A 27996-nucleotide genomic window follows, 5' to 3' on the forward strand; every position below is an offset into this window, starting at 1 on the left:
CATGTTGATCACCCCCCCGGGCAACTTGCCCCACTCCCAACTGCACAGCATGTGTGCCGCTCTGGGTGCTAGCTCTGCCACTGATGGGTTCAAGCCCCATGTTGGGCAAAAAAATTCCTACATTGCAGGGGGTTGGACTAGATGGCCATTGGGTTCCCTTCTAACTCTATGATTCTATGCCATTTCTGTTGAAAGTTTAGGTGAAACTTAACTTGCAGTAAGGGGTTTATATAATAGACCTCCAGGTTCCTAGGCTATTCCTGCACCTTTGAGCTGTATGTTGATTTCTTTGTCCTTTGAAGTTTAGCCGGACACAGTCTTAACTTGCAACCCACTTACAACTTCCTCCCATTTGCACTTCAGGATGAGAGTTCCTCTTGGTTCTGTTGTCTGAGAACAAGCATGGTTGGCTTGGTTTTCTCTAGACCAATTTGAGATGGGGATTGTATGCAGAAGAAGCACCTCTAACTAATGGTGTATATAAGACTGATTTTTCGGAAGCCCAGAGTGAATGTGTGGCCCAATCCCTCCAGAAGGGTGACACAAATGTGGAACTTTGTCACAGAAAACTTGGCCACTGAGACATCAAAGCCATTATGGCTATACAGTACTGCACAAGGAACTTGAAAGAACAGTAAAGGTAACTCAGGATGCTTCCATCACCAAAAAGTGTGTGAACTACATTACTGTACTGGGAAATTGTAAAACCTTCTTTTCCTCCATGCACAGAGCAAAGTACCAGAGTACTTGATGTTGTTCACACACTGATATATGTTTTCCACTGAATGTTCCCTCACAATAGAAAATTAAGCACCACCTAATTTTCTTAGATGCTTTCTCCAGATAAAATGTTGCACATATTCTTAAGGAGAGATGTGAAACCATGGAGGTGTTCAGAAAACACCTCACCATGGTGAAAAACAAGTTCCAGAGGAAACCCAAAATTTTCATGAGCAATGATGGTGGTGAGTACACTTCACACCACATGAGAAACCTCTTGGAAGAGGAAGGCATTACACAGCTGAGGAGTGCACCCTACACTCTGCAACAGAACTCAGCTGCAGATAGAAAGTTTTTCTCTGCGTGGTAAATGATACAAATCTCCCCAAACATATGTGGGGAGACACAGTATCCACTGCAGTGTACCTCCAAAACATACTGCCTACTAAGGGAGCTATACACTTGTGGGATGTAACCCACTGGTGCAGTTAAGTACAACATTACCTGTTTTGCTAGAGTGGACATGCAGGGGATGTTGGTCCAGCCAGTTGAACTTCCTGTTACACCTGGCTGGAGCATCCTTCTTTTGCATGTGACTAAGTAGGTGGGCATGACCTTTCCAGACCTGGTAAAAGGCCAAGTCACAGAGCCACCTCCCTTCTTCCCCTATTTCTTTTTTGTCCTGCCTGTTTCCTGCTTCACCTGGACTACACTGCTGGCTCTCAGCCAGCAGTCCCTGGGTTATCTCCCATACGGGAGATATTTGTACTTATTTGTAACCTCAAGCCTTAAGCCTGTCCTCAGGGATCACACTGTGCTAATCATGAATAAACTTCTTTTTGTTACTTATGAGTAAGACTGTTGTGTCTTTATTCTATTAGGAGGGATTCAAGGGATCTTACCAGGAATAATAGAATTTAAGAGATTCTAATGGGTCTGCAACCAGCTTCCTGCGGTATAATAGGGGAATGCACTCTGCTATATGAAGAAACTTGCTAGCGTGAGTTAGGAAGGATAATATTAATAAATATATCCTCTCCTGCTACCCACAACATTCCCATAACACTCACCTTTGGCATGCAAGAACATATTTGACACCCCCCCCCAGGCAAAAACCAGACTCCAGAGCAGAACTAGGAATCGTGGTAGGATATGCTTCTGGAGGCAAAGGATACAGAATTTTAGACTTAGAGATGGGAGAGATCAGTGTAAGTAAGACATGTAGTTCATTTTGATGAATGGTGCAAAGCTGATCAGAGAGGAACTGCAATAGATCTTTCTGAGCAACCAGAGGAAGAATCCCAAGCTCTCGGGTGCTTCCCAAAACAGGTATGCTGTACAGTGGTAACTCGGTTTAAGAACAGTCTGGTTTAAGAATGATTTGGTTTACAAACTCTGCAAAACTGGAAATAGTGTCCCGATTTGAGACCTTTACCTTGGTCTAAAAACAGAATACAAACAGTGGAAGGGCACTGGTGGTGGGAGGCCTCATTAGGGAAAGCACGTCTTGGTCTAAGAATGGTTTTGGTTTAAGAACAGACTTCCAGAACGGATTAAGTTCATAAACCAAGGTACCACTGTATGTCAGTCCAGATCTGTTTCCTATTGTTACAGCATCCAGATGGAGCCATGAAGAGGAAGTAGAAGCAGAGGGTCAGGCTCCTAGCTGCTTCCTCCTCCTCCTCCTCTTCCTCTTCTCCTGTGATCACTCGTAGCCGAGTAAGATTGTCTTCCATAAACACGGTTTTAACAATGAGTCCGTAAGTGGAGGCCAATTCTGGTTCCACATGTCCTTCCACAGTGGGGGCGTTGGTTTCTGGGTGAGAGTTGATCATGGTGTGGATTTGCCAAGCATGCCTTCCTCTTAGCATGATTCTCCCTTGTGTCCTGCGTTTGCGGGTCTTCAAAGCCCATGACACCTTTGGTAAAGGCTGTTCTCCAATTGGAGCACTCACAGGCAAGTGTTTCCCAATTGTTGGTGTTTATACTACATTTTTAAAGATTGGCCTTGAGACAGTCTTTAAACCTCTTTTGGTAATCTTTGCTTCTTCCAGTACACTGGTATTAGTTCGCCTGTTTTCCCAAGTGATGAGTAAAAATTTTCAGAGACACTGTTGATGGAATCTTTTGAGGAGCTGGAGATGGCGTTTATAAGTGGTCCATGTTTCACAAGCATACAGTAAGGTTGGTAGTACAGTACAATAGCTTTGTAAACAAGCATTTTGGTTCCCCTGAGAATGTCCCGGTCCTCAAACACTCTGCACTTCAATCGGGAGAAAGCTGCATGTGCAGAGCTCAGGCGATGCTGGATTTCGTCATCAATGTTGGCCCTTGTGGAAAGATAGCTGCCCGAGCAGGAGAAGTGATCAACATTTTCCAACGTTAAACCATTGAGTAGGATTTGTGGCACTGCAGAGGAGTTATTTTGTACTTTTTGGTGCAGCACTTTGGTTTTTTGGATGTAGAGCGATAGGCCAAGCTTTTCGTAAGCTTCTGCAAAGATATTTGGGATGGTTTGGAGGTCATCCTCTGAGCATGCACATACTACGTTGTCATCAGCATACTTAAGCTCTATGGCGGAAGTTAAGGTAACATTACTCTTTGCTTTCTGCCTGCTCAGATTAAAGAGCTTTCCATCTGTTTGATATATGATTTCTACTCCAGTGGGGAGTTTCCCTTCGACAAAGTGTAGGATCATGGCAATGAAAATAATGAATAGAGTATTGGTGATAACACAACCCTGTTTAACATCTGATCCCACCGTGAATGGTTCACTTTGAGAGCCATTGTTATCTGTGCTTGTTGCTATCATATTATCATGGAGGAGCTGAATGATGTTCACAAATTTATCTGGGCAGCCACCAAGATTCTCCTAGACCACAAGATCTGCACAATCCCTAGAGCCTTCTACCTGGGAAGAGAGAGAGCAGATGCCAACCACCGAAGCTTAGCCATCAAAGGATGCTGAGCAGGAAGAAATAGATGCAGTGCACCAGAGAAAAATCTGGATCCTTACTGACTGACTTCCTGGAAAGAGGGTGATAAGCAGGAAATGGGTTTTTTTAAGTAAAACAAGGTGTAGAAGGGAAGTTCAACGCTTCAAAGCAAGTGTTGTCACGAATGGCTATTTGCAAAAGCATAGAGAAGACTGCGAGGAAACCTTTGCTTCTGTAGTCAGATACACAACTATCAGAACACTTTAAGCACAGCAATTTCAAAGCAAATGGAAGTGAGGCACATTGACATTAAGACCACATTTTTGCATGAGGAGATCTAAGAGGAGGAGATCTACATGGAACAGCCCAAGAGTTTTGTTAAACCCAGTGATGCCTGTTTAGTATGTAAGCTTCAGAAGGGACTATATGGACTGAAACAGCTTTTAGGACATGGAATGATCACAGCAGAGAGACTTGTGTAGACAAAGATGGGAAGGCTTGTTATTGTTTAATATGGAGGAATGATTCTTGAAGTCATTGCAGACAATGTTGCTATGTTTAGAGGAAAAACTATTGCTGACGTGCATTAATAATCATAATTAGAGAACCCCTTTTGGCCTTTTTGTGTAGAAAGGAAAATGAATTAATCTGTTTGGTTTTGAAAATAGGGAAAATATTGCCTAACAAAAAGTAGATCAGTTGAGTGTTATTCTAGGGTGAATATTTTGAATATTTTTTGTATGTAAGTTACATACAAAGAATCAGCAATCCTTTTAATTTTTTTCCTCTTATTTACTTTTCCTTCCATTTTCCTTTTGTTCTTCCTTTTGTATTGTCTTCTCTCTTTCTCCCTTTGTTTTTGTTTAGATCAGGTTGTTTTATTTTATTGCAATATGAAAAACTTCAATTAAAACTTGTTTTTTAAAAAGAACTTGGAAAAGTCTCCTAATATCTAGGGAACCAAATTGAAAGGGAGAAAGATGGATCATTCCTTCTACGCCAGCAGCAGTAGGTCACTCGACAGTCTTAAACCATCTTCTTGCCAGACTTATGGCTACTGATTTTCTAATCTTAAGAATCAAGTTGAATGTGAAGTATTTATTGCCTGTCAACAACCAGTACAGGTCAGCAAGAGGGAAATCTCTGTACTTGATAAGTCCACTCACCCGCAGAACACAGGAGAGCTGGGCATTGGGGAGTTAATCCCAGCTGGGGTGTGAGTTTCAGCTCTGTGCCAGCTTTCTCAATTAGTCAATGGCAGATTGGCTCAGAGAGCTGAGCACACTGTGTGGAGAGGGGCTGATGGAGCAATCAGGCTTCCCTCAGGTTTGCTCCCTGGGAATTTAAATTGCCCACAACAGCCCCCTGCACCCAGCTCTCCTCATTGCATCAATCCACCCACCGACTCCATCAGCTTTGCATTTCACTTATTGATTGGCCTTGCTATGATAGTAGTGGTCGCTGTATTCGGGGTCAGGTAGGAATTTACCTAGCACGTGAATTGGCTATGGCCTGAGGGTTTTGCCTACCTCATAGCAATCATCACAACTTAGGTGGTTTAGTCATTGGGTAAGTCCTTAGCCTTGGATGGGTGGGGAGGTGGGTACTTCAAGACTACAAGACCAGATATCATAGATGCAGTGGGAATCCTTAGAAGGAAAATGAATGCTCCCACTGAAAAGGACTGGGCAGTTGTCAAATGAATTGCCAGATCTCTGAAAGAACTATGAAGTGTAAGCTTAATTTGCCAGCATATCAATCCTGCAGTGATCATGCTGACTGGGCTGGGCACACTGAAGACTATAAGTCAACAGTGGTTATGTTTTTAGGTATGGAAATTGTCCCATTTCCTGGGGCAGTTATCAACAAAATTGTGTAGCTCTTTCTTCCACAGAATCTGAATATGTAGCTGCTGTAGGGGCATGCAGAGAGTTTGTCTGTCTTGATCAATTGACTGAGGCCTTTGTGTTGGTTTGAGAGAAGCCATTTTAACTGACGGAAGACATCCAGAGCTGTTTGAAGTTAACACACAATGAAAAGTTCCACTTGATAACGAAACATATCAAAATAAAGTACCACTTGGTACATGAGGCAATCCAGAATAGACTTGTTGAGTTGACCAATTGGCATGCCAAGAAAATGACTGCTTATATTCTCATGAAACCTCTACTAAGAGACAGTTTCCAGAACCTATGAGTCAAGATGGGACTCTGGGTAGTTTAATAAAATTGGGTATGCAATGTAATGTTTTCTTGAGAAGGGTTTTGTGGGAGAATCTGCAGCCAAATCACAAATGCATGATTGCTAGATAGTTGCAAACAGGGTACTCTATGATGTCACATCCTATAAACTTTTGTGGCAGGAAAGGGAAATTTAATCTCTACTTCTTCCTCTCACCACACTTTTTTTCCTACCTGTGACGGGGAAAACATATTTGCTCTCCCCCAAAGACCAATCTTCATTTTGAACTGGACTATGGGTATGTGTAAAGGACGCGGGTGGCTCTGTGGGTTAAACCGCAGAGCCTAGGACTTGCCGATCAGAAGGTTGGCGGTTTGAATCCCCGTGACGGGTGAGCTCCCATTGCTCGGTCCCAGCTCCTGCCAACCTAGCAGTTTGAAAGCATGCCAGTGCAAGTAGATAAATAGGTACCGCTCTGGTGGGAAGGTAAATGGCATTTCCGTGTGCTGCTCTGGTTTGCCAGAAGTGGCTTAGTCATGCTGGCCACATGACCCGGAAGCTGTACACTGGCTCCCTCGGCCAATAAAGCGAGATGAGCGCCACAACCCCAGAGTCGGTCACAACTGGACCTAATGGTCAGGGGTCCCTTTACCTTTACCTATGGGTATCTGTAACATTTAAAGATCATTGCCTTCCTGGTTTTCATCACTGTACAGTTATACCTCAGGTTGAATGTGCTTTGGGATGAGCGTGTTCAAGTTGCACTCCGCAGCAACCCGGAAGTAACGGAGTGTGTTACTTCTGGGTTTCGCCGCTTGCGCATGCGCAGATGCTCAAAATGCTATCATGCACATGTGCAGAAGTGCTGAAACGTGACCTGCGCACATGCAGACGTGGGTTACGTTTGCTTCTAGATGAGAACAGGGCTCTGGAACGGATCCCGTTCACATCTAGAGGTACCACTGTATCTGTTAAATCCTGACAAGACTTTGATAAGTGAGTAAACCTTGTTTACTAAACAGCCTGATAGTGATTTCCCCGTTAAGAGGGAAACATAAAACAGGAAAAGATAATCTAAGTCCACCTAAAACAAAAGGGAAAGGGGAAATTTTTTTGAGAGGCACTCCATTCTTTACAACAATCAATGAGGACTGAGCCTATTCCATGTTTTGTGGGGAATAGAAAAACTAGGGAGAGGGTCATTGAGAGAGAGACCATAATTTTGAACAGTGAACATCCTGCATATGTAGTGACAATGGTGATATCCCTTTATTACATTAGAATGCTAGAGAGTTGAGTGTCAAATGGATGGATGAACCGAATCCATTGGAAAGCCTTGTGCCAGAAGAGATGTGAAAGATGTGGCTTGCTTGCTAGATCATGATAGCAAGGTTTTACTTGATGTGGCAGGCAAGACCCAAATGAGATGGCCAGTCATACTCCTCTGCCTTTAGTTAACCCTGTGATTCACAAATTTTAAACGAACTAACTAACTAACTAACTAACAACACCAGGTGACGATACATATCATCACCTAGCAATGTCTAGAGATTGCACTCCTCTTAAAAGCATAAGAAGGAGAGCACAGCCCACTTGATCAGCAGAAACCCTAGTCTACTGCATTTGCCAAGTGAGTGCAGGTATCATTATTTAACCTATCAATTTATTTAAAGAGTTTATATATCTATTTTTATCACCAAGTGTCCTCAAATGGGTTTACATAAGAAGAAAAATAACTTGATCTAAGTGTGCAATAACAGAGTGCGGAGAAGTTGTGCCATTTATTCAGTAGACCTTCATCCAAGGATGATTAGCCTGTACTGTTGAACTCCAACTCCTATTATCCCCAGACAGCATTATCAGGGGTCAGGGCTTATGGGAGCTGTAGTCCAGTGACAAGAGGAAGGCCCGTTCTCCACTTCTGATCTCTGAGATCCACAAGGTTGCCACTTTCCCCTTCTGTTCCAAAGGAGCTGCAGTGCTGTAAGCAGAATAATGCTGACCACCCATGCCAGCTTGGGAATTATTATTATTATTATTAGTAGTAGTAGTACTATTAGTACTATTATTATTATTATTATTAAATATGAATTTCTTAGTATTAACCCAGAGTATTCCAAAGCAATTTAAAGCCAGACAGACATCCCTACCAAAGAGACATCAAAACCAATAGGAAAAAGTAATACGTTAAAACATAAATCCTGGGCATAGCCAGGATTTATGTGAGGGGGCAGGCTTTATGTTGGGAAGGTAGGCAGGGGGCAGCTTCCCCCCTGCCCCCCCAGCCTATGCCCATACATAAAACATCCTGCCCATTTCTAAAAGGCTCCAGATTACTGAAGTCCAAAGGCCTGGTTATGAGGGGATGTTTTTGCTGGGGGCCTAGAGATAGAGATAGAGATGATAGAGATAGAGATAGAGATGATAGAGATATAGAGATATAGAGATAGAGATAGATAGAGATAGAGATAGAGATAGAGATAGAGATAGAGATAGATAGAGATAGAGATAGAGATAGAGATAGAGATAGAGATAGAGATAGAGATAAATTATGGTGCCAGGCAAGCCTCCCTCGGGATAGCATTCCAGAAGCAGGGAGCCACTGCAAAAAAGGCCCTTTTTCATGTTGCCATGGTGATTGAGGCACCGCACAGGCACTGATGGCTTGCCTTTGGCAGGGCATCAAGGGTGACCTATATGAGACTCTTTCAGTGAGAAGCAGCAGGTTAGGATGCAAGTCCCAACATAGATCTTTAAATATGGGCCACTGAATGATTCCAAAAACTGGGAAGCCTTTGCAGATGGCTCTTTCTCTTCTGAATAGTTCTCTGCCAACAAAAACAAAAAAGAGGCTAAATTGGAGAATTATCTCACCTCTGGCCCAGGTTTGTGGGGGTATGCCAGCTCCAGATTGTTTCAACTAGTTCAGAAGCAAGCACATAACTGCTAACAGCCAACATACGCTTACTCTGAAGATAAGATATACTGAGTAAATTGAAGCACTTGGCTAAAAGAATCACATTTGTATCTGACTTTGTGGGAAGTGGTAGCCTTATTATGAGAACCTCTACAGGGCCCCCAGCCACCTTAACCTAACCGTACCTTTTGAGCTTATTCCAGAGTAAACATGCATGCGCATTGCAGGGGATTGGGCTAGATGAACCTGGGGGTCCCTTCCAACTCCACAATCCCATGATTCTTGTTATGAATTTTATTCATTAGACTTGTATTCAGTTATTCATTCAATGATCAAAAGGCAGTTCACAACATAAAAATACAAAATGAGAACACGAAATACTGAAAAAAACACAAGCCAATAACCCTTGTCTCAAAGACACAGTTTAAAAGGCCACAGAATGTTTTATTAGGCAGAGTCCTGGCCCTAGAGAAATGTTTTTTCCTGGCACCTAAAGATACGTCTGGAAGGCCCCAGGTGAGCCTTCCTGGGGAGAGCATCCCACAACTGGACAGCCATGCAGAAAAAGGCCACCCTCCAGACCTCTTGTGAAGGAGGCACACAAAGAAGGGCCTCAGATGATAATCACAGGGTCCCGGCTGATTCCTATGACTCCAGGGGCAAAGCTGCCTGCTCCGCTACTGGGGGCGGAGAGCAGACGGGGGCGTGGCGTGCATCATGGGGGCGTGGCACACTGCCCGCAGGGGCGTGGCACACATTCTGGGGGTGTGGCATGCTGCCTGTGGGGGTGTAGCGCCCGGCACACGTGGGGGTTTACAACACATGTCGGGGGGCGCTGCAATGGCACCCTACCAGAATAGTGGTGCCGGGGGCGGTGCATTCCCTCCGCACCCCTGTTCCTCCGCCAGTGTATGATTCTACGTGCTTCTTTCACTTCCTTGGAAATAAACACCATTAAAATCATTGAGCAGAAACGGATACCACTGGGCTGTAACCATATACAGCTAGGAGGCCCATTTCAGAACTGCTTCTGAGTAATAATATCATATTATTAAAGGACGATCTGCCTTTGCACAAGTGTGCATTCTAAGTATATTTTGCAGTGGGATGTCCCCTCCTTTCAGTGGAGTTCACACTTCCATTTTGCCCCTGGCAAGGGAGCAGGAGGGCCTGTCCCTGGTAAGAATGGCCTATGAAGTGGAGTGAGGAGGCTAAGGGGAGGTCTCACATTAGGCTTGCCAAAGGTGGTGTATTGGAAGGCAGGGGGTCAGGAGTGCACTAGAGGATGTTCCCACTCGAGGGTTTAATGTTGCAATGGGTCCCTGGCATGTCAAAAAAGGTCATTGGCATTAGGCTTTCTTAACTTATTGTTTTTCCTCTTGAAAAAGGTAGATCTGTACTAAAGTGGGGGAGGGATATAGGCTGGCATTTTGATAACAGGAATTTATTTTTGTAGGCTTCCAAAAGCTTTCCTGAATGAGTGGTGCTGAACCACAAGCAGCATAATGTGATAATATCCACTTCTTACTCTGAGTTGAGACGCTTGGGGTGAATGCAAACCATGGGCTCTCTGTCCCATTGAGATTGTGATCAAGATTGGGCTAGAGACTTTGGATATAATGTCCAACTTTCATCCTGGGAAAAGTTATGGAAAGTGGAAATAAAATTTACTGCCTGCTGTTTGTTGAAAGAAAATTATATGAAAATGATGTACCATTGGTATCTAACCTCGAATAAAATTGCTAAAATGTACAAAACAAGTTCTAAACTGTGTTGGAAATGTAAAGAGAAAGAGATTACTTTTTACCATATGCGGTGGACATGTACATTGGTAAAGGCTTTCTGGGAAATGATATATAATGAACCTAAGAAAATGTTTAAAAATAGATTTGTTAAAAAACCAGAAGCCTTTTTACTAGGCATTATAGGTGAAGAGGCTATGCATGTGGCCTGTGTCACTTCTCCACACTGCAATCCAAAGGGAGCTTCAGAGCTTGAGGAAATGGCAGGGCCACCACTGGATTTGCAGTCCTGCTGCTCATGCCAGCAGGAACAGCAGCAGAAGGGAAGCGAGGAGGGGCCAGAGGGGCAAATTGCTTCATGGGTGAAGCCATCATATGATGGTATCTGGCCTGACTTGGGCTCCAGCCTGGCAGAGCAATTTGGATGTGCTGCTCTGTCATGATGCTCCCCTGGCTGAGGTTTGGAATGCCCCCATGCTGTGCTTGCGCCCTGCCAACACACAGTGCTATGGACTTGAATATAGTGTGGCAGTGAGAAGAGGAGTGGGCTGGATTCTCTTGGAGTAATCTCTCGGCAGAGGGTAGAATCAGAGATGCTTCACGCTATTCTTCCCCTCCTCCTCCTCCCCCATCTCTTTTCCCTTGCTGAGTGATGCTACCTCAGCTGGTTGAATCTTCCCTCCCCATGATTCCCATGATGACTGAAGCTTTGGGGGGGGGGGCTACTTCCATCAGAATTGTGGAAGAGGGAGGGGAGGTTTAAAACATTTTGCTCCCTGAAAAGTGGGGTGAACTGTCTATCAGTATCCTAAGGCCCCACCTCATGGAGGGCAAGGAGGGAGCAGAGAGAGAGAAACAGGAACATTAAGGGCGAGAGCACCCAAAACCCTCCCACCAGTTCCACCAGTTCCACAATCTGGCTCAGCGTGTTGAATGTGTGCTTTTATTTAAAATGCATCTCTGAGTTATTTGTGGGGCCTGCCTGGTGTTTTTATGTGAGTAGAAGGTGTGCTTTTATTTAAAATGCACCTCTGGGTTGTTTGTGAAGGACAAGAAGGGAGCAGAGAGAGAGAGAGAGAGCACCCAAAACCCTCCCACCAGTTCCACAAGCCAGCCTACAATCTTTGCCTGAGACAATCACCAGGGTGACCTATGACTATTTAGGGCAGTCTTTCTCAATCTGTGGGTCCCCAGATGATGTGGAACTACAACTCCCATCATCCCTAGCTAGCAAGGCCAGAGCTTAGGGATGATGGGAGTTGTAGTCCAACAACACCTGGGGACCCACAGGTTGAGAACCGCTGGTTTAGGGTCCTTAATCAAGTATAGGGTAGTGGTGAGAGTGTTGGGCTAGGGATGGGGAGAGAAGGGTTCAAATCCCTCCTTCTCCATGGGACTCCTTGGGGAAGATCAGGACACTCACAGTCTTGCCATCCAAGGCTCTTTGGAGAAAAGGTAAAATATAAACATAATAGAAAGCAAATAGAATTGCATCTTCAAGAGCTAATCAAGGCTAGAGTTCTAATGGAGGCAGTTATACTGCTGGGCCACATCATATCAAATCCCAGCTGCAATAGAATTTAGTCAGAAGATGGAAAACTAGAATTGAAGAGACCAGGTTGCAAAAAAACACATTTTTATTGATTATTTGGTGGATACATTGACAAATGATACAAACATGATTCTATGCATTCAAGAAGCAAATGATTCAGGACCCGTCCGGGCTTTCCTGATTTGCCTCTGCAGGAGTCATACACAGAAATGGTTATACAATGAAAGATTAAGGAAACCTCAGAGACTATTATATGGCAAAAGAAAAAAATACCCTCCCATAAGACATACCCCCGGCTTGTGCCAATATAGAGCAGGTAACAAGCCTCCAATAGGAAAAGTCAAACAAACAAAGTGATGCAACATGCTGAGCCACAACAAGCTTTTCAGTGCACATTCAATGCACACCTAAAGCACGTGACATAATGATAAAAACACTTTATTACAACAAAGTATAGGGTAGTGGCAAGAGTGTTGGACTAAGGATGGGGAGAGCAGGGTTCAAATCCCTGCTTCTCCATGGCACTCCTTGGGCCATCAGGACACTCACAGTCTCGCCATCTAACCTACAAGGTTCCTTGGAGGAAGGGTAAAATATAAGCATAATAGAAAGCAAATTGAATTTAATCTGTGGGTTCTAATCAGGGCTACAGATCTAATGGAGGCAGCTAAACCTTGGGCCACAACATATCAAGTACCAGCTGCAAATTTAATCAGAAGATGGAAAGCAGGAATTGAAGAGACCAGGTTGAAAAACACACATTTTTATTGATAATTTGCCTCATTTCTTCTGCAGTCCCTGATTCTACAAAGCATGCTGCTTATCAAGCTACTCTACTTTGGCAGGGAATCCTAAGCACTTCACTGAGAGTAGGATATCTTAGTTTTCGGGGCGAGTCAGGGGTCTTCGGCGGCCCCGGTTCCGCTGCGGGGGAGGAGATTCCATCCGAATTGGGACAAGTCCTGTTGAAAACCACACGACGGCCACATTCCCAGGCATCCGAGCTGGAGGCTGCACACTGGGGGCATTGCTAGGGAGAGCTGGAGGCTGCACACTGGGGACATTGCTGGGGGGAGCTGGAGGCTTCACGCTGGGGGGAGCTGGAGGCTTCATGCTGGGGGGAGCTGGAGGCTTCACGCTGGGGGGAGCTGGAGGCTTCACGCTGGGGGGAGCTGGAGGCTTCACACTGGGTGCTTTGCTGGGGGGAGCTGGAGGCTTCACACTGGGGGCATCGCTGGGGGGAGCTGGAGGCTTCACACTGGGGGCATCGCTGGGGGGAGCTGGAGGCTTCACACTGGGTGCTTTGCTGGGGGGAGCTGGAGGCTTCACACTGGGGGCATCGCTGGGGGGAGCTGGAGGCTTCACACTGGGGGCATCGCTGGGGGGAGCTGGAGGCTTCACACTGGGGGCATCGCTGGGGGGAGCTGGAGGCGGCACACTGGGGGCATCGCTGGGGGGAGCTGGAGGCTTCACACTGGGGGCATCGCTGGGGGGAGCTGGAGGCGGCACACTGGGGGCATCGCTGGGGGGAGCTGGAGGCGGCACACTGGGGGCATCGCTGGAGGTAGAAGCAGGACCCTCATGGAGACTTGGAGGACCAACAGGCAATAGCTGATCCACTCTTTTGTAGATTTCACGGGGTTTCACAGAAGAGCCGATATCTCCCTCGATCTCCTCTGGTACTTCAAAGGTGACTGTCTCCGTAAGCCAGAATTTTCTGCAAGGGCGGTAAAAACCCCAGTAGAATACCACAGTAGCAAAAACTCCAACACAAAAAACGGTCACCAACAGCCAGTCTGAAACAAAAGAAAGATATTGATCAGTGCTTGTTCTGCTACCCATTTGCTCGATTGTTCTGCTCAACGGGACAAACTGGACTCTCCAGGAATGGAGCGAGGGTTTTTAACCAAAAATCCGGAGAGGGGTGGTATGGCTAGCATCTTTAGGCAAAGTATCTCACACTGCAACAATTTCCCCCATCTCTAACTTCAGGAGTCAATATCCTTAATGGAGCCTGACTGCACTCGGCTGAGAAGACTCCCTGGGACAAATGTCCCTGCACCGAAGCAACCTAGAAAACAGGACACCCTGGACTTCGTTGGGAGAATTCCAGCCCGCCCCCATACAAATCTTGCCCGTCCGTGCCAACCCAGTCTTCTGACGCGTTAAAAACCAACGAATTTCTCACAGCACCATAAGACGTTTTAGCGCAGCCTAAGACTGGGCCCAGACGACCCCCCTGAAGCACCTTCGAAGCCCTTCTTGCCCTCCCCGCAAATCTTCTGCGCACTGGACTTCACCCTAATGGAGTTCCCGTTCCCAACCACCCTTCCCAAGCGATAGCGCGCAGCCTTCTTGGGGAGGCGGAAGGGGCACCGAAGGTGCTCTCCTTGTCCAGTGAACACCTCTGCGCTTCACCGCAAGATCATGAGCGGGGAAGACATAAATAGACCAAAAGGGGAGCGGGAGACCCACGTCCAAAAAAGAGAAAGCAGCAGTTTCGCTTTCAGAATGAGGCGCACAATGGGCGCAGCCAAGGGGCCCCAGGGGCAGCTGCCTCCCCAATTAATCAAAATTAATACAAATAATAACAAATCTGAGGTCTGCGCCCCCTAACAAAAATACTGGCTACGCCTATGAGGCTCAAGTAGTGTCCCCCCGGAGGTGGCAAAAGATGCGAAAGTAGGTGGCTGCCTTACATTGCACTGGAGGGCACGGCTCCCGTTTGCCGTCGGTGGGGCGCGCTGGGGAGCCCTCGGCGAGCTCTTCGAAGGAGCAATTGCGTGTCTGGTCGCAGGTCCCGCAGCAGAACTTGACTTCGGCGCCGTCGGGTTGCCCCGTGCACTGGAAAGCTTCCACCTGCGGCGGCACGGTCCCGTACAGCCACTTGGCGCACGTTGATCCATTGGTCTCGCTCAGCGGCCGGGCGTCTTTGTTGGGAGTAGGGACCGCGATCTGGGTCTCGCCCCAAGGCAGAAGGCGCAGCAGCAGCAGAAGAGCGAAGAGCAGAACACACTTCATGGCGGCACAACTCACAGCTGGGCTCACCTCGAAGAACTGACTGACCGACTCTCTCCAGCAAGCGAAGTCTGCCTGGCTGGTCTAACCCGCCCCACACGGACAGGTCCGTCCCACTCAAGCGCAGCCAGTCAGAGACAATGACTCGGTATCAAACTTCCTCTCATAAAGGCTGCATGGGCGCGGTATCCGCTGGGGCGGCCCCGATTCTGGCCGCACAGGTGTCCCGTGCAGAAAGCAAGTTTACACGGAGGGCCAGATCCTTGGTCGATCTACCTGGGTGTTCTCTCCGCTATCCGGCAATACTTCTCTGGGCTTTCAAAGGGGGGGGGGCGCTGGGTGGAGCATTCCCGCCCTCCCGGGAATTGAACCAGAGACCTTGCACCTTCGACGCAGGTGCTCTAGTACGGGGAGCTGGTGGGGTTTAGGGGCATCGAAACGCTCCCTCCCCGATGGAAGTGTGTGCCAATAGCTTCAGAAGTTGAATGAAGAGGCTCTTGATGCGCTGGGACAACTTCCCCATCTCCTGTCGATTCCTGGGGGGCTATCCGCTCGAGCCCACCCAAGCTTCCTCAGTAGTAATAGCCACAACCCCCGTGTGAATTAGAAATAAACAGACAAACAAAAACGTAGCTGGCGAATATTTGCTCGCAATAACTGCTCCTTCTAGATGCATCACTCTTTAGGAACAGCTGGCTCCGAGGCAGGAGCACACAGAAGTCTCCATTGTTCAGAGGCGCTTCTGGAGGGGTAGTGTGGTGCAATGGTCAGAGTGCTGGTCTAGGAAACCAGGGTCAAATCCCTGCTTGCCCGTGACCTTGGCGCAGTTTCTCTCAATCTAACCTACTTGGAGGGGTTGTTGTGAGAGTAGAGTAGAACTGAGGTGGAGAGAATTATGTAGAATCATAGCATTGTAGAGTTGGAAGGGACGTCGAGGGTCATCTAGTCCAACCTCCTGCAAAACGGGAACGATGCTTTCACTCCTTGAAGTAACACAGGATTCAAATCTAGGAAATACAGAAATAAAATAAATACATGCACTGAACACTTAGAAATCAGTACTGTACCAAATTGGACTGGATCCTGGCTCTCTTTCATGCACATCTTCTACTTATTGGGTAGTAGCACCATCCAAATCTTTGGCAATTACTTGGGCTGTATTCAAATATCTGAACGGATGTCTGAAGGGATCACGATGGTGCAAGCTCATTTTCTGCTTTTTTAGAGGGTAGGATCCAAATTTATGGATTCAAATTAGAGGTAAATGGTAGCTATAACTTTGTAACAAGAGAAGCCGTTAGACCCTTGAGACGATTACCTCGGAAATATAGACATGTGTATAGATGGTAGGAGAATATGTATTTATTAGATATTATCCTTCCTTTGTCACGTTTGTGAATTCAGAAGAGTGCATCACATTGCAGATTAAAAGGGAACCTTAGATTGGTTAGTTTTAGCCTCTTAGATTAAGTAATCCAGGATGCTGTAAAGCAGATTGGATTATCTTGGTCTTTCCCCTCTCCTTTAAAACAATAATCATACATATTATATTGGAAAAGGTAAAAATAACAATTATTTACTCAGAATATTTGTTGATGAGTAAGAGATACAGCAGCTTTAGACCTACTTTAGTCTAGATTAAGGCGGTGTTTGAGCAATGGAGCCCAGACAGGCAGATGTTCTCACATTTTTGCCTTGGCAATGAGTTTATATATGGTTACGCCCGCCCCCCCCCCCCGACAGGGCACAGTGGAAGTGGCTCTCACAGTTCTCTCTAGCAAACTTACAGGAAATATCTGTCAGCTCCAAACTCTCTTCAGCTCCTATCATGTGCCTATCTAGCAAATATGAATTGTTGTTTTGACTGCATTGCAAATATCCTACACACCCCTTCTCAAGCAAAACAACATACATTCATATACACTTTTATGAAACCACCCAGAAACTCATCTTCACTCAAACATTCTGCAAACTCTGTCGGTAGAGCCTTGGTCAGTATACCTGCAGTCATCTCTCTTGTGTGGCAACAAGCCAATCAGGGCGGCCGTCTTAAGCATATCTGAAGCTGTGATGCAAAGATCCCTCTGCCCCCCCCCTCCCAGAGTTGCTGACCTATTTTAGGGAGGACGGTGCTCCACCCAGGAGGAGGTGGGCAGCGGCTGGAGGGCAGATCCTCTGGTGGGGAAGAGGTGGAGGCTGGACACGGCGACTCCCGGCTCAGCTGGCCGCTTCGTGCCATGGTGGCCACTGCAGGTGGAGGCTCCGGGCACAGCACTGCTTTGGTGCAGCATGGCGGAGGTGGGCAAGGGTGGTGAGCTGATGCCGGGAGGCGTTGCGTCCAGCCTCCGCCTCTTCCCTGGCACCCTCCAGAACTTGGCACCCTGGCGCCCTGTGCCATTAGCCTCTATGAGTAAGACACCCCTGAAGCCAACTCCACAAGTCCATCTGGAATGGCCTCATGTACATAGTGATACTGCACCCCAAGCCGGACTGGATTGCCTAACTCAAATGTTTCTAATGAATCTATCAACTACTGTATTTTGCGCTCCAGAAGACACACCCAACCATAAGACGCAACTAGTTTTTAGAGGAGGAAAACAAGAAACAAGAAAGCAACACAAAGCCTCTTGAGCGAAGAGGCAGGAGCACTCCAGCTGTGCTCAGGAGGCTTTGCGGGGCTATCGCTGAAGCCAGGAGAGCAAGAGGGATCAGTGCGCACTGATCCCTCTTGCTCTTCTGGCTTCAGCAATAGCTGCACAGCCTGCATTCACTCCATAAGACGCACACACATTTACCCTTACTTATTAGGAGGGGGAAAGTGCGTCTTATAGAGCGAAAAATACGGTCGCTTCCTGCTACGTATAAGGGAATGTGCTCTGCTACTAGCTCACTAGCTTGAGTGAGGAAGGATAATATTTAATCCATATATCCTCTCCTACTATCCTCAACATTCCCACAAAGGGTTATGGGGCTCAGAGTTGAGTATTTTTGGTGGATTCAGCATTCCCACACCTTTAAGATAGGAAACTGCTGTTTTCACACCCACCCAGTAATGTTCAGTGGGAACATTCACCATTCTGCATAGAATTCCCACTGCATTGGCTATGTCCAGTCTGCAGGTTGTGGCCAGGTATAAGTCTACCTATTGCTGACCTGTATTTATTGTTGTCAGGCAAAGAATTGAATCCTCTTCATTCTTTGGGAAGTCAGTGTTCATGGGTGTGGCAACTAGATGTGCTTCTTGCATCTCGAGATTGCCAATCAGTTCAGCATCCTTCTGCTTTTGACTTACAAGAAAAGAACCATCTTCTTCTCTCTCAACTTTGATTCCTAGATTGTACAAGATCTTTCCTAGTTCCTTGACCTCCATATCCTTGTGTGCAATCTCTATCATCGACCACGGCAACAATAAAGTCCTCAACAGAGGCAAGAACGTAAGAAAATTTTGCACTTGGTGTACAAACACTTTGGGGGATGTATTATTACTTGAGCAATCAAGTACAACATTTTCCTGTTGCCTAGAATGGAAACACAGAGGAATGTGGCTCCAGACAGGGAGGACTTCCTATCATACCTGCTCTGGAGCTTCCCCCACCCTGTGTGACCAAATAAAAGGGCTGGCCACACAACCAGCTCTTACTCTTGGACTATTGGACTCTTACTCTCTTACACTTGGACTCTCAGTCAGCACATGGCTCAAGCTTCACAAGCAGAAAGTCTGAGATGTAGCTCAGACGTCTTTTCACTGTAACCACAAGATAAAGCCTGCCTTCGGATGACTGCTATGAACCAAATGTGAGTAAAACTTTGTTCTTATGTTTGAAGAAGACTGTGTTGTGTTATTGTTTTAAGAGGGGAAAATGGGGAATCTTACCAGGAACAATTCAGACTGGACAAACCAGACTGGATTGCTTAATTAAAGAATTCTAATGAATCATCAACTTTCTTGCAATAAGTTGCAAAGAGAACGTGCTCTGCTATTTGCTCACTAGCGTGAGTGAGGAGGGTTTATATCAAAACAATACAACCCCCCCCAGCTTCTTTAACATTCCCACATACATTAGGTCTTGTGTTTCTTTTTCTGATTGCTTAGAGAAGTCAACAACACTTCCTCTTGTGTCATCCTTACTCTGTTCATAGAATTATCCATGTGTTTTGAGCTGAAATCCTGTTTCCAGATCCATAATTTTGTAGCCTTTTCTTCCAGTTCCAAATACATGTATGTGTAACAGATTGGGAGTTCTCTCATGCCAAATCTCAAAAGGTTTGAGTTTTGCTCCCTTTTTCTGGCAATCTGTTCTGGAGATTCACTGCAATCCCTGCTGCATCTCCCCACATGCACTGGGGTAGAGATGCATATTTTAACATGCACCTTTTCATCTTCATGATGGATCTAAACTTTCTTTCTGCTACTGAGTTCTGTTGTGGGGTGGAAGGAACGCTTGGAACATGCTTAATCTCCTCTTTTCCTAGGAGAGTTTCCATATTGTTTGAACCCTACTGACCCCCACTGTCAGTCATCAGAATAGCTGGCTTTCTCTGGAACTTTTTCTGCACCATGGCAAGGTATTTCTGGAACATTTACAGCCAGTGTTCCTTGAGAAAATATGCTACACATTATTTTGAAAAGCCATTGAGAAATATTACTATGTACTTACTCTTTCCCAGTGAGTGAACATTCATTCGACCACATAAATCACTGTAGACTACGTCAAGCACTTGGGTGCTTCTTTGTTCTTTGCAAGGAGAAAATGAAAGTTTAACAGTGTTTTCAGTGACTTAACTTGCACATTTTGTTGTTTCTACACAAATGCAATTCTGGTTCTAAACGCAGCATAAGGGGTCTCTATAGTATAGTGTATTTTAAAATGGGGTTTTAGAGTTTTTAGGGGGTTTTGAATGTTTTAGGTAGTTTTGTAGTAGTTTTATGTAGTTTTTATGTAGTTTTATGGTAGTTTAATGTAGTTTTTATGTAGTTTTATGTAGTTTTTCAATTTCATTGTTCTTCATGGGACAATGACAATAAAGATATCGTATATCGTATATATATCATTGTTGAGATGCTCTGTGTTACCTGTAGTAACTGTTCCAGCTCTTTAGAATTGTATGCAAATAATACCTCTATAATGCTTTGCCCATCCTTACTTCCCTGGTTTGAAGTTGTTTGATGTTAGAAATGCCCTCATATTGATGGAAGGATGCGTTCACCTTCTCTGACATCACTCCAGAGGCTATGCATGTGGCCTGTGTCACTTCTCCACACTGCAATCCAAAGGGAGCTTCAGAGCTTGAGAAAATGGCAGGGTCACCACTGGATTTGCAGTCCTATAAATAATATAAATAATATTTTATTTATACCCCGCTCCTCCTGGTTCAGAAAACCGGGCTCAGGGCAGCTAACAACAAATTTAAAACACTTTAATCGATGCCAAAAAAAAAAAAAACAGCATAAAATACAGTATAAAACATGAATAACAATAAATTCAGAATTCAAAAATCAATTTAGGGTGAAAATCCATCCAATAAGCATTAGATGATCACCAGGGCTAGCTGGCTAAATTAGTCCTATTTGGGCCAGCGAGGAGACCAGGGGAGAATTAGCTGTGGGATCCCAGAGTGGGTAATCTTCATAAAAACGGGAGAGGGAGGGAAGGAAGGGGAATAAAAGATCAGGCTAAGTTTAAATTGAAAGCCAGGTGGAATAGCTCTGTCTTACAGGCTCTGCAGAAGGAAGTTAAATCCTGCAGGGCTCTGGTCTTATGGGACAGAGCATTCCACCAGGTCGGAGCCATCACTGAGAAGGCCCTGGCCCTGGTGGAGGATAATGTGATTTCCTTAGGGCCCGGGATCACTAAATTATGATTATTCATGGACCTTAAGGTCCTCTGCAGGGCATACCAGGAGAGACAGTCCTGTAAATACGAGGGCCCTAAGCCACAAAGTCCCCCTGTTCATGCCAGCAGAAACAGCAGCAGAAGGGAAGAGGGGTGGGGAGGAGTAAAAGGGCAAATTGCTTCAGGGGTGAGGGCTGAGACAATCCCACTGCCATCATATTTGATTTTTTGGAGGATACCCCTAAACCCTTGAAAACTCTAGAATAATAAATGGTAGGGTTTTTTATTACCGTATTTTTCGCCCTATAGGATGCACTTTTTCCCCTCCAAAAATGAAGGGGAAATGTGTGTGCGTCCTATGGGGCGAATGCAGGCTTTCGCTGAGGGGTGCGCACCGACCCCTCTTGCTCTCCAGGCTTCAGGAAGCTATCCGCAAGCCTTGGGAGCCTGCGGGAGTTCCTGCCAGGCTCCCTAGGCTTGCGAATAGCAGCCTGTTCTGGGGGCTGGGGAAGCTCGGGCTTCCCCTGCCCCAGCCCCGCGCCTGGGGGGGGAAATAATTTTTTTTTCTTTATTCCCACCCCCCAAAAAACTAGATGCGCCCTATGGGCCGGTGTGCCCTATGAAGCGAAAAATACGGTATCATAGACATGAAGTGAGAATTGAAGCTGCAGAAGAATTCCTGAGCATAGGTGTCAATGTTTCCCTTTTTAAAAGGGAAATTCCCTTATTCTGAGCAGGATTCCTCCTAAGAAAAGGGAAAAGTTGACAGTAGCCTATGCAAAATGACCTGGCCAACCTAAGACCATTAAGGAACAATACAGAATCATTGAGGGACATTGGCAATCAAGAGAACTGTCCTTCCCCTATTCCTGAGGTGTGAACAGAGACTTGGTTTGGAAGGCTGTCAGGGTAACTGGGTGTGAGGTGACAGGAAAAGAGAGTTTTGAGCAAGGCTTACTAGGAAGAAGAAGCAGGAAGGGCTGGGATCCATGATGGGTAGGATTGCTGCAGGCTGGCTGGAAGAGGTGTCATAGAATCCAGGGCTACACTTCAAGGGTGTACAAGCCCTCTTAAAATGACTATTTGGAAGATTTGGACTCTCTATATAAAGATTAAAGCTGTAAATAGGTGAATAAACCATATTTCTAAAAGCTATGTCTCTATTCCCCAAGGAAATACAGATCCTGAGTGAGTGCCAAGAATCCAATGAGCTTTTGCCACCACGCGCAAGAGAGGGGGGAAGGCTCCTAACTTTTGATGGTATCTGGCTGACTTGGGTTCCAGACTGGCAGAGCAATCTGGATGTGCTGAGCAGGACTCCCCTGTTCAGCGCCGGAGGGCCCGAGTCCTGCCAGGCAACACCTGGCCCAAGGAGGGGCCTGAGAGACCAATAAGAACTGCTGCTGCGGCTGACACCCAGGAGGACTTCCGTGCTCAGTGCCGGAGGGCCCCAGTCCTGCCACGCAACACCTGGCCCAAGGAGGGGCCTGAGAGACCTATAAGAACTGCTGCTGTGGCTGACACCCAGGAGGACTCCTCTGTTCAGCGCCTGAGGGCCCCAGTCCTGCCACGCGACATCTGGCCCAAGGAGGGGACTGAGAGACCTATAGAACTGCTGCTGCGGCTTACACCAAGGAGGACTCCCCTGTTCAGTGCCTGAGGGCCCCAGTCCTGCCACGCAACACCTGGCCCAAGGAGGGGCCTGAGAGACCTATAAGAACTGCTGCTGACACCCAGGAGGACTCCCCTGTTCAGCACCTGAGGGCCCCAGTCCCGCCACGCAACACCTGGCCCAAGGAGGGGCCTGAGAGACCTATAAGAACTGCTGCTGCAGCTGACACCCAGGAGGACTCGCCTGTTCAGCACCGGAGGGCCCCAGTCCTGCCACGCAACACCTGGCCCAAGGAGGGGCCTGAGAGACCTATAAGAACTGCTGCTGTGGCTGACACCCAGGAGGACTTCCCTGCTCACCGCCTGAGGGCCCAAGTTTTGCCACCCAACACCTGGCCCAAGGAGGGGTCTGAGAGACCTATAAGAACTGCGGCTGCGGTTGACACCCAGGAGGACTGCCCTGTTAAGCGCCAGAGGGCCCCAGTCCTGCCACGCAACATGTGGCCCAAGGAGGGGCCTGAGAGACCTATAAGAACTGCTGCTGTGGCTGCCACCCAGGAGGACTTCCCTGCTCAGCGCCTGAGGGCCCCAGTCCTGCCACCCAACACCTGGCCCAGGGAGGGGCCTGACAGGCGTATAACAACTGCTTCTGCTGCTGTCACCCAGGAGGACTCCCTTGTTCCGTGCCGGAGCACCCCAGTCCTGACACGCAACACCTGGCTCAAGGAGGGGCCTGAGAGACCTATAAGAACTGCTGCTGTGGCTGACACCCAGGAGGACTTCCCTGCTCACCGCCTGAGGGCCCAAGTTTTGCCACCCAACACCTGGCCCAAGGAGGGGTCTGAGAGACCTATAAGAACTGCTGCTGTGGCTGCCACCCAGGAGGACTTCCCTGCTCAGCGCCTGAGGGCCCCAGTCCTGCCACCCAACACCTGGCCCAGGGAGGGGCCTGACAGGCGTATAACAACTGTTTCTGCTGCTGTCACCCAGGAGGACTCCCTTGTTCCGTGCCGGAGCACCCCAGTCCTGCCACGCAACACCTGGCCCAAGGAGGGGCCTGAGAGACCTATAAGAACTGCTGCTGCGGCTGACACCCAGGAGGACTCCCCTGTTCAGCACCTGAGGGCCCCAGTCCTGCCACGCAACACCTGGCCCAAGGAGGGGCCTGAGAGACCTATAAGAACTGCTGCTGCGGCTGACACCCAGGAGGACTCGCCTGTTCAGCACCGGAGGGCCCCAGTCCTGCCACGCAACACCTGGCCCAAGGAGGGGCCTGAGAGACCTATAAGAACTGCTGCTGTGGCTGACACCCAGGAGGATTCCCCTGTTCAGCGCCAGAGGGCCCCAGTCCTGCCATGCAACATGTGGCCCAATGAGGGGCCTGAGAGACCTATAAGAACTGCTGCTGTGGCTGCCACCCAGGAGGACTTCCCTGCTCAGCGCCTGAGGGAGCCAGACCTGCCACCCAACACCTGGCCCAGGGAGGGGCCTGACAGGCTTATAACAACTGCTTCTGCTGCTGTCACCCAGGAGGACTCCCCTGCTCACCGCCTGAAGGCCCCAGTCCTGCCACGCAACACCTGGCCCAAGGAGGGGCCTGAGAGACCTATAAGAACTGCTGCTGCGGCTGACACCCAGGAGGACTCCCCTGTTCCGCGCCAGAGGGCCCAAGTCCTGCCACGCAGCATCTGGGCCAAGGAGGGGCCTGAGAGACCTATAAGAACTGCTGCTGCAGCTGACACCCAGGAGGACTTCCCTGCTCACCGCCTGAGGGCCCCAGTCCTGCCACGCAACACCTGGCCCAAGGTGGGGCCTGAGAGACCTATAAGAACTGCTGCTGTGACTGTCACCCAGGAGGACTCCCCTGTTCAGCGCTTGAGGGCCCCAGTCCTGCCACGCAACACCTGGCCCAAGGAGGGGCCTGAGAGACCTATAAGAACTGCTGCTGCAGCTGACACCCAGGAGGACTTCCCTGCTCAGCGCCTGAGGGCTCCAGTCCTGCCACCCAACACCTGGCCCAAGGAGGGGCTTGAGAGACCTATAAGAACTGCTGCTGCGGCTGACACCCAGGAGGACTCCCCTGTTCAGCGCCTGAGGGCCCCAGTCCTGGCATGCAGCATCTGGCCCAAGGAGGGGCCTGAGAGACCTATAAGAACTGCTGCTGCGGCTGACACCCAGGAGGACTCCCCTGTTCAGCGCCAGAGGGCCCCAGTCGTGCCACCCAACACCTGGCCCAAGGAGGGGCCTGAGAGACCTATAAGAACTGCTGCTGCGGCTGACACCCAGGAGGACCCCCCTGTTCAGTGCCTGAGGGCCCCAGTCCTGCCACGCAACATGTGGCCCAAGGAGGGGCCTGAGAGACCTATAAGAACTGCTGCTGCGGCTGACACCCAGGAGGACTCCCCTCTTCAGCGCCTGAGGGCCCCAGTCCTGCCACGCAACACCTGGCCCAAGGAGGGGCCTGAGAGACCTATAAGAACTGCTGCTGCGGCTGACACCCAGGAGGACTCCCCTGTTCAGCGCCAGAGGGCCCCAGTCCTGCCACCCAACACCTGGCCCAAGGAGGGGCTTGAGAGACCTATAAGAACTGCTGCTGCGGCTGACACCCAGGAGGACTCCCCTGTTCAGCGCCTGAGGGCCCCAGTCCTGCCATGCAACATCTGGCCCAAGGAGGGGCCTGAGAGACCTATAAGAACTGCTGCTGCAGCTGACACCCAGGAGGACTTCCCTGCTCACCTCCTGAGGGCCCCAGTCCTGCCTCCCAATACCTGGCCCAAGGAGGGGCTTGAGAGACCTATAAGAACTGCTGCTGCGGCTGACACCCAGGAGGACTCCCCTGTTCAGTGCCTGAGGGCCCCAGTCCTGCCACGCAACATGTGGCCCAAGGAGGGGCCTGAGAGACCTATACAAACTGCTGCTGCGGTTGACACCGAAGAGGACTCCCCTGTTGAGCGCCTGAGGGCCCCAGACCTGCCACGCAACATGTGGCCCAGGGCGGGGCTTGACAGGCCTATAAGAACTGCTGCTGCGGTTGACACTCAGGAGGACTTCGCTGCCCAGCGCCTGAGGGCCCCAGTCCTTCCACGCAACATGTGGCCCAGGATGGGGCCTGACAAGCCTATAAGAACTGCTGCTGCGGCTGACACCCAGGAGGACTTCCCTTCTCGGAGCCTGAAGTCCCCAGTCCTGCCACACAACATGTGGCCCAGGGCGGGGCATTACAGGCCTATAAAAACTGCAGATGCGGCTGACACCGAAGAGGACTTTGCTGCTCAGCGGCTGAGGGACCCAGTCCTGCCACGCAACACCTGGACTAGGGCAGGGCCTGACAGGCCTATAACAACTGCTGCTGCTGCGGCTGCCACCCAGAATGACTCCCCTGTTCAGTGCCTGAAGGCCCCAGTCCTGCCACCCAACACCTGGCCCAGGGAGGGGCCTGAGAGACTTATAAGAATTGCTGGTGCGGCAGACACCCAGGAGGACCTCCCTGTCCGGCGCCTGAGGGTTCCAGTCCTGCCACGCAATATGTGGCCCAGGGCGGGGACTGACAGGCCTATAAGAAGTGCTGCTGCTGCTGACACCCAGGAGGACTTCCCTGCTCAGCGCCTGAGGGCCCCAGTCCTGCCACGCAACATGTGGCCCAGGATGGGGCCTGACAAGCCTATAAGAACTGCTGGTGCGGCTGACACCGAGGAGGGCTTCCCTGCTCCGAGCCTGCTGGCCCCAGTCCTGCCACGCAACATGTGGCCCAGGGCAGGGCCTGAGAGACCTATAAGAACGGCTGCTGCGGCTGACACCCAGGAGGACTTCCCTGCTCGGCGCCTGAGGGCCCCAGTCCTGCCACGCAACATGTGGCCCAGGGCAGGGCCTGAGAGACCTATAAGAACGGCTGCTGTGGCTGACACCCAGGAGGACTTCCCTGCTCGGCGCCTGAGGGCCCCAGTCCTGCCACGCAACATGTGGCCAAGGGCGGGGCCTGACAGGCTTATAAGAATTGCTGCTGCACCTGACACCGAAGAGGACTTCAATGCTAAGCGCCTGAGGGCCCCAGACCTGCCACACAATATGTGGCCCAGTGTGGGGCCTGACAGGCGTATAAGAACTACTGCTGCGGCTGACACCCAGGAGGACTTCCCTGCTCGGCGCCTGAGGGCCCCAGTCCTGCCAGGCAACATGTGGCCAAGGGCGGGGCCTGACAGGCTTATAAGAATTGCTGCTGCACCTGACACCGAAGAGGACTTCAATGCTAAGCGCCTGAGGGCCCCAGTCCTGCCACGCAACATGTGGCCCAGGGCAGGGCCTGACAGGCCTATAAGAACAGCTGCTGCAGTTGACACCGAAGAGGACTTTGCTGCTCAGCGCCTGATGGCCCCAGTCCTGCCACGCAACATCTGGCCTAGGGCGGGGCCTGACAGTCCTATAACAACTGCTGCTGCTGCGGCTGCCACCCAGAATGACTCCCCTGTTCAGCGCCTGAGGGCCCCAGTCCTGCCACCCAACACCTGGCCCAGGGAGGGGTCGGAGAGACATATAAGAACGCCTGCTGCGGCAGACACCCAGGAGGACTCCCCTGTTCAGCGCCTGAGGGTCCCAGTCCTGCCACGCAATATGTGGCCCAGGGCGGGGTCTGACAGGCCTATAAGAACTGCTGGTGCGGCTGACACCCAGGAGGACTTCCCTGCTCCGAGCCTGAGGGTCCCAGTCCTGCCAGGCAACACCTGGCCCAGGGAGGGGCCTGAAAGGCCTATAACAACTGCTGCTGCGGCTGACACCCAGGAGGACTCCGCTGTTCAGCGCCTGAGGGCCCCAGTCCTGCCACGCAACATGTGGCCCAGGATGGGCCCTGAGAGACCTATAAGAACTGCTGCTGCAGCTGACACCAAGGAGGACTTCACTGCTCAGCGCCTGAGGGCCCCAGTCCTGCCATGCAACATCTGGCCCAAGGAGGGGCCTGAGAGACCTATAAGAACTGCTGCTGTGGCTGACACTCAGGAGGACCCCCCTGTTCAGCGCCTGAGGGCCCCAGTCCTGCCACGCAACACCTGGCCCAAGGAGGAGCCTGAGAGACCTATAAGAACTGCTGCTGCGGCTGACACCCAGGAGGACTCCCCTGTTGAGCGCCTGAGGGCCCCAGTCCTGCCACCCAACACCTGGCCCAAGGAGGGGCTTGAGAGACCTATAAGAACTGCTGCTGCGGCTGACACCCAGGAGGACTCCCCTGTTCAGCGCCTGAGGGCCCCAGTCCTGCCATGCAACATCTGGCCCAAGGAGGGGCCTGAGAGACCTATAAGAACTGCTGCTGCAGCTGACACCCAGGAGGACTTCCCTGCTCACCTCCTGAGGGCCCCAGTCCTGCCTCCCAATACCTGGCCCAAGGAGGGGCTTGAGAGACCTATAAGAACTGCTGCTGCGGCTGACACCCAGGAGGACTCCCCTGTTCAGTGCCTGAGGGCCCCAGTCCTGCCACGCAACATGTGGCCCAAGG

At 49.4% G+C, this 27996-nt stretch overlaps 2 protein-coding genes across 2 annotated transcripts in view; one reads left to right on the top strand and one right to left on the bottom strand.

The window, feature by feature from the left end:
• Positions 1 to 27996, top strand: part of LOC309362021 (uncharacterized protein C8orf48) — a 384870-nt gene that overhangs the window by 183248 nt on the left and 173626 nt on the right. The window lies entirely within an intron of this gene.
• LOC309362382 (uncharacterized protein) lies at positions 12928 to 15093 on the bottom strand (the record flags this gene model as incomplete). Its single annotated transcript, XM_081898023.1, has 2 exons — positions 14748 to 15093; positions 12928 to 13844 (listed from the first exon to the last, which is right to left on the bottom strand). The coding sequence occupies exons 1-2, from the start codon at positions 15067 to 15069 to the stop codon at positions 12928 to 12930; spliced, it is 1239 nt and encodes a 412-aa protein (XP_081754149.1). The 5' UTR covers positions 15070 to 15093.

The sequence above is a fragment of the Podarcis melisellensis genome, assembly GCF_964234715.1.
Source record: "Podarcis melisellensis genome assembly, chromosome: Z".
Taxonomy (NCBI): domain Eukaryota; kingdom Metazoa; phylum Chordata; class Lepidosauria; order Squamata; family Lacertidae; genus Podarcis; species Podarcis melisellensis.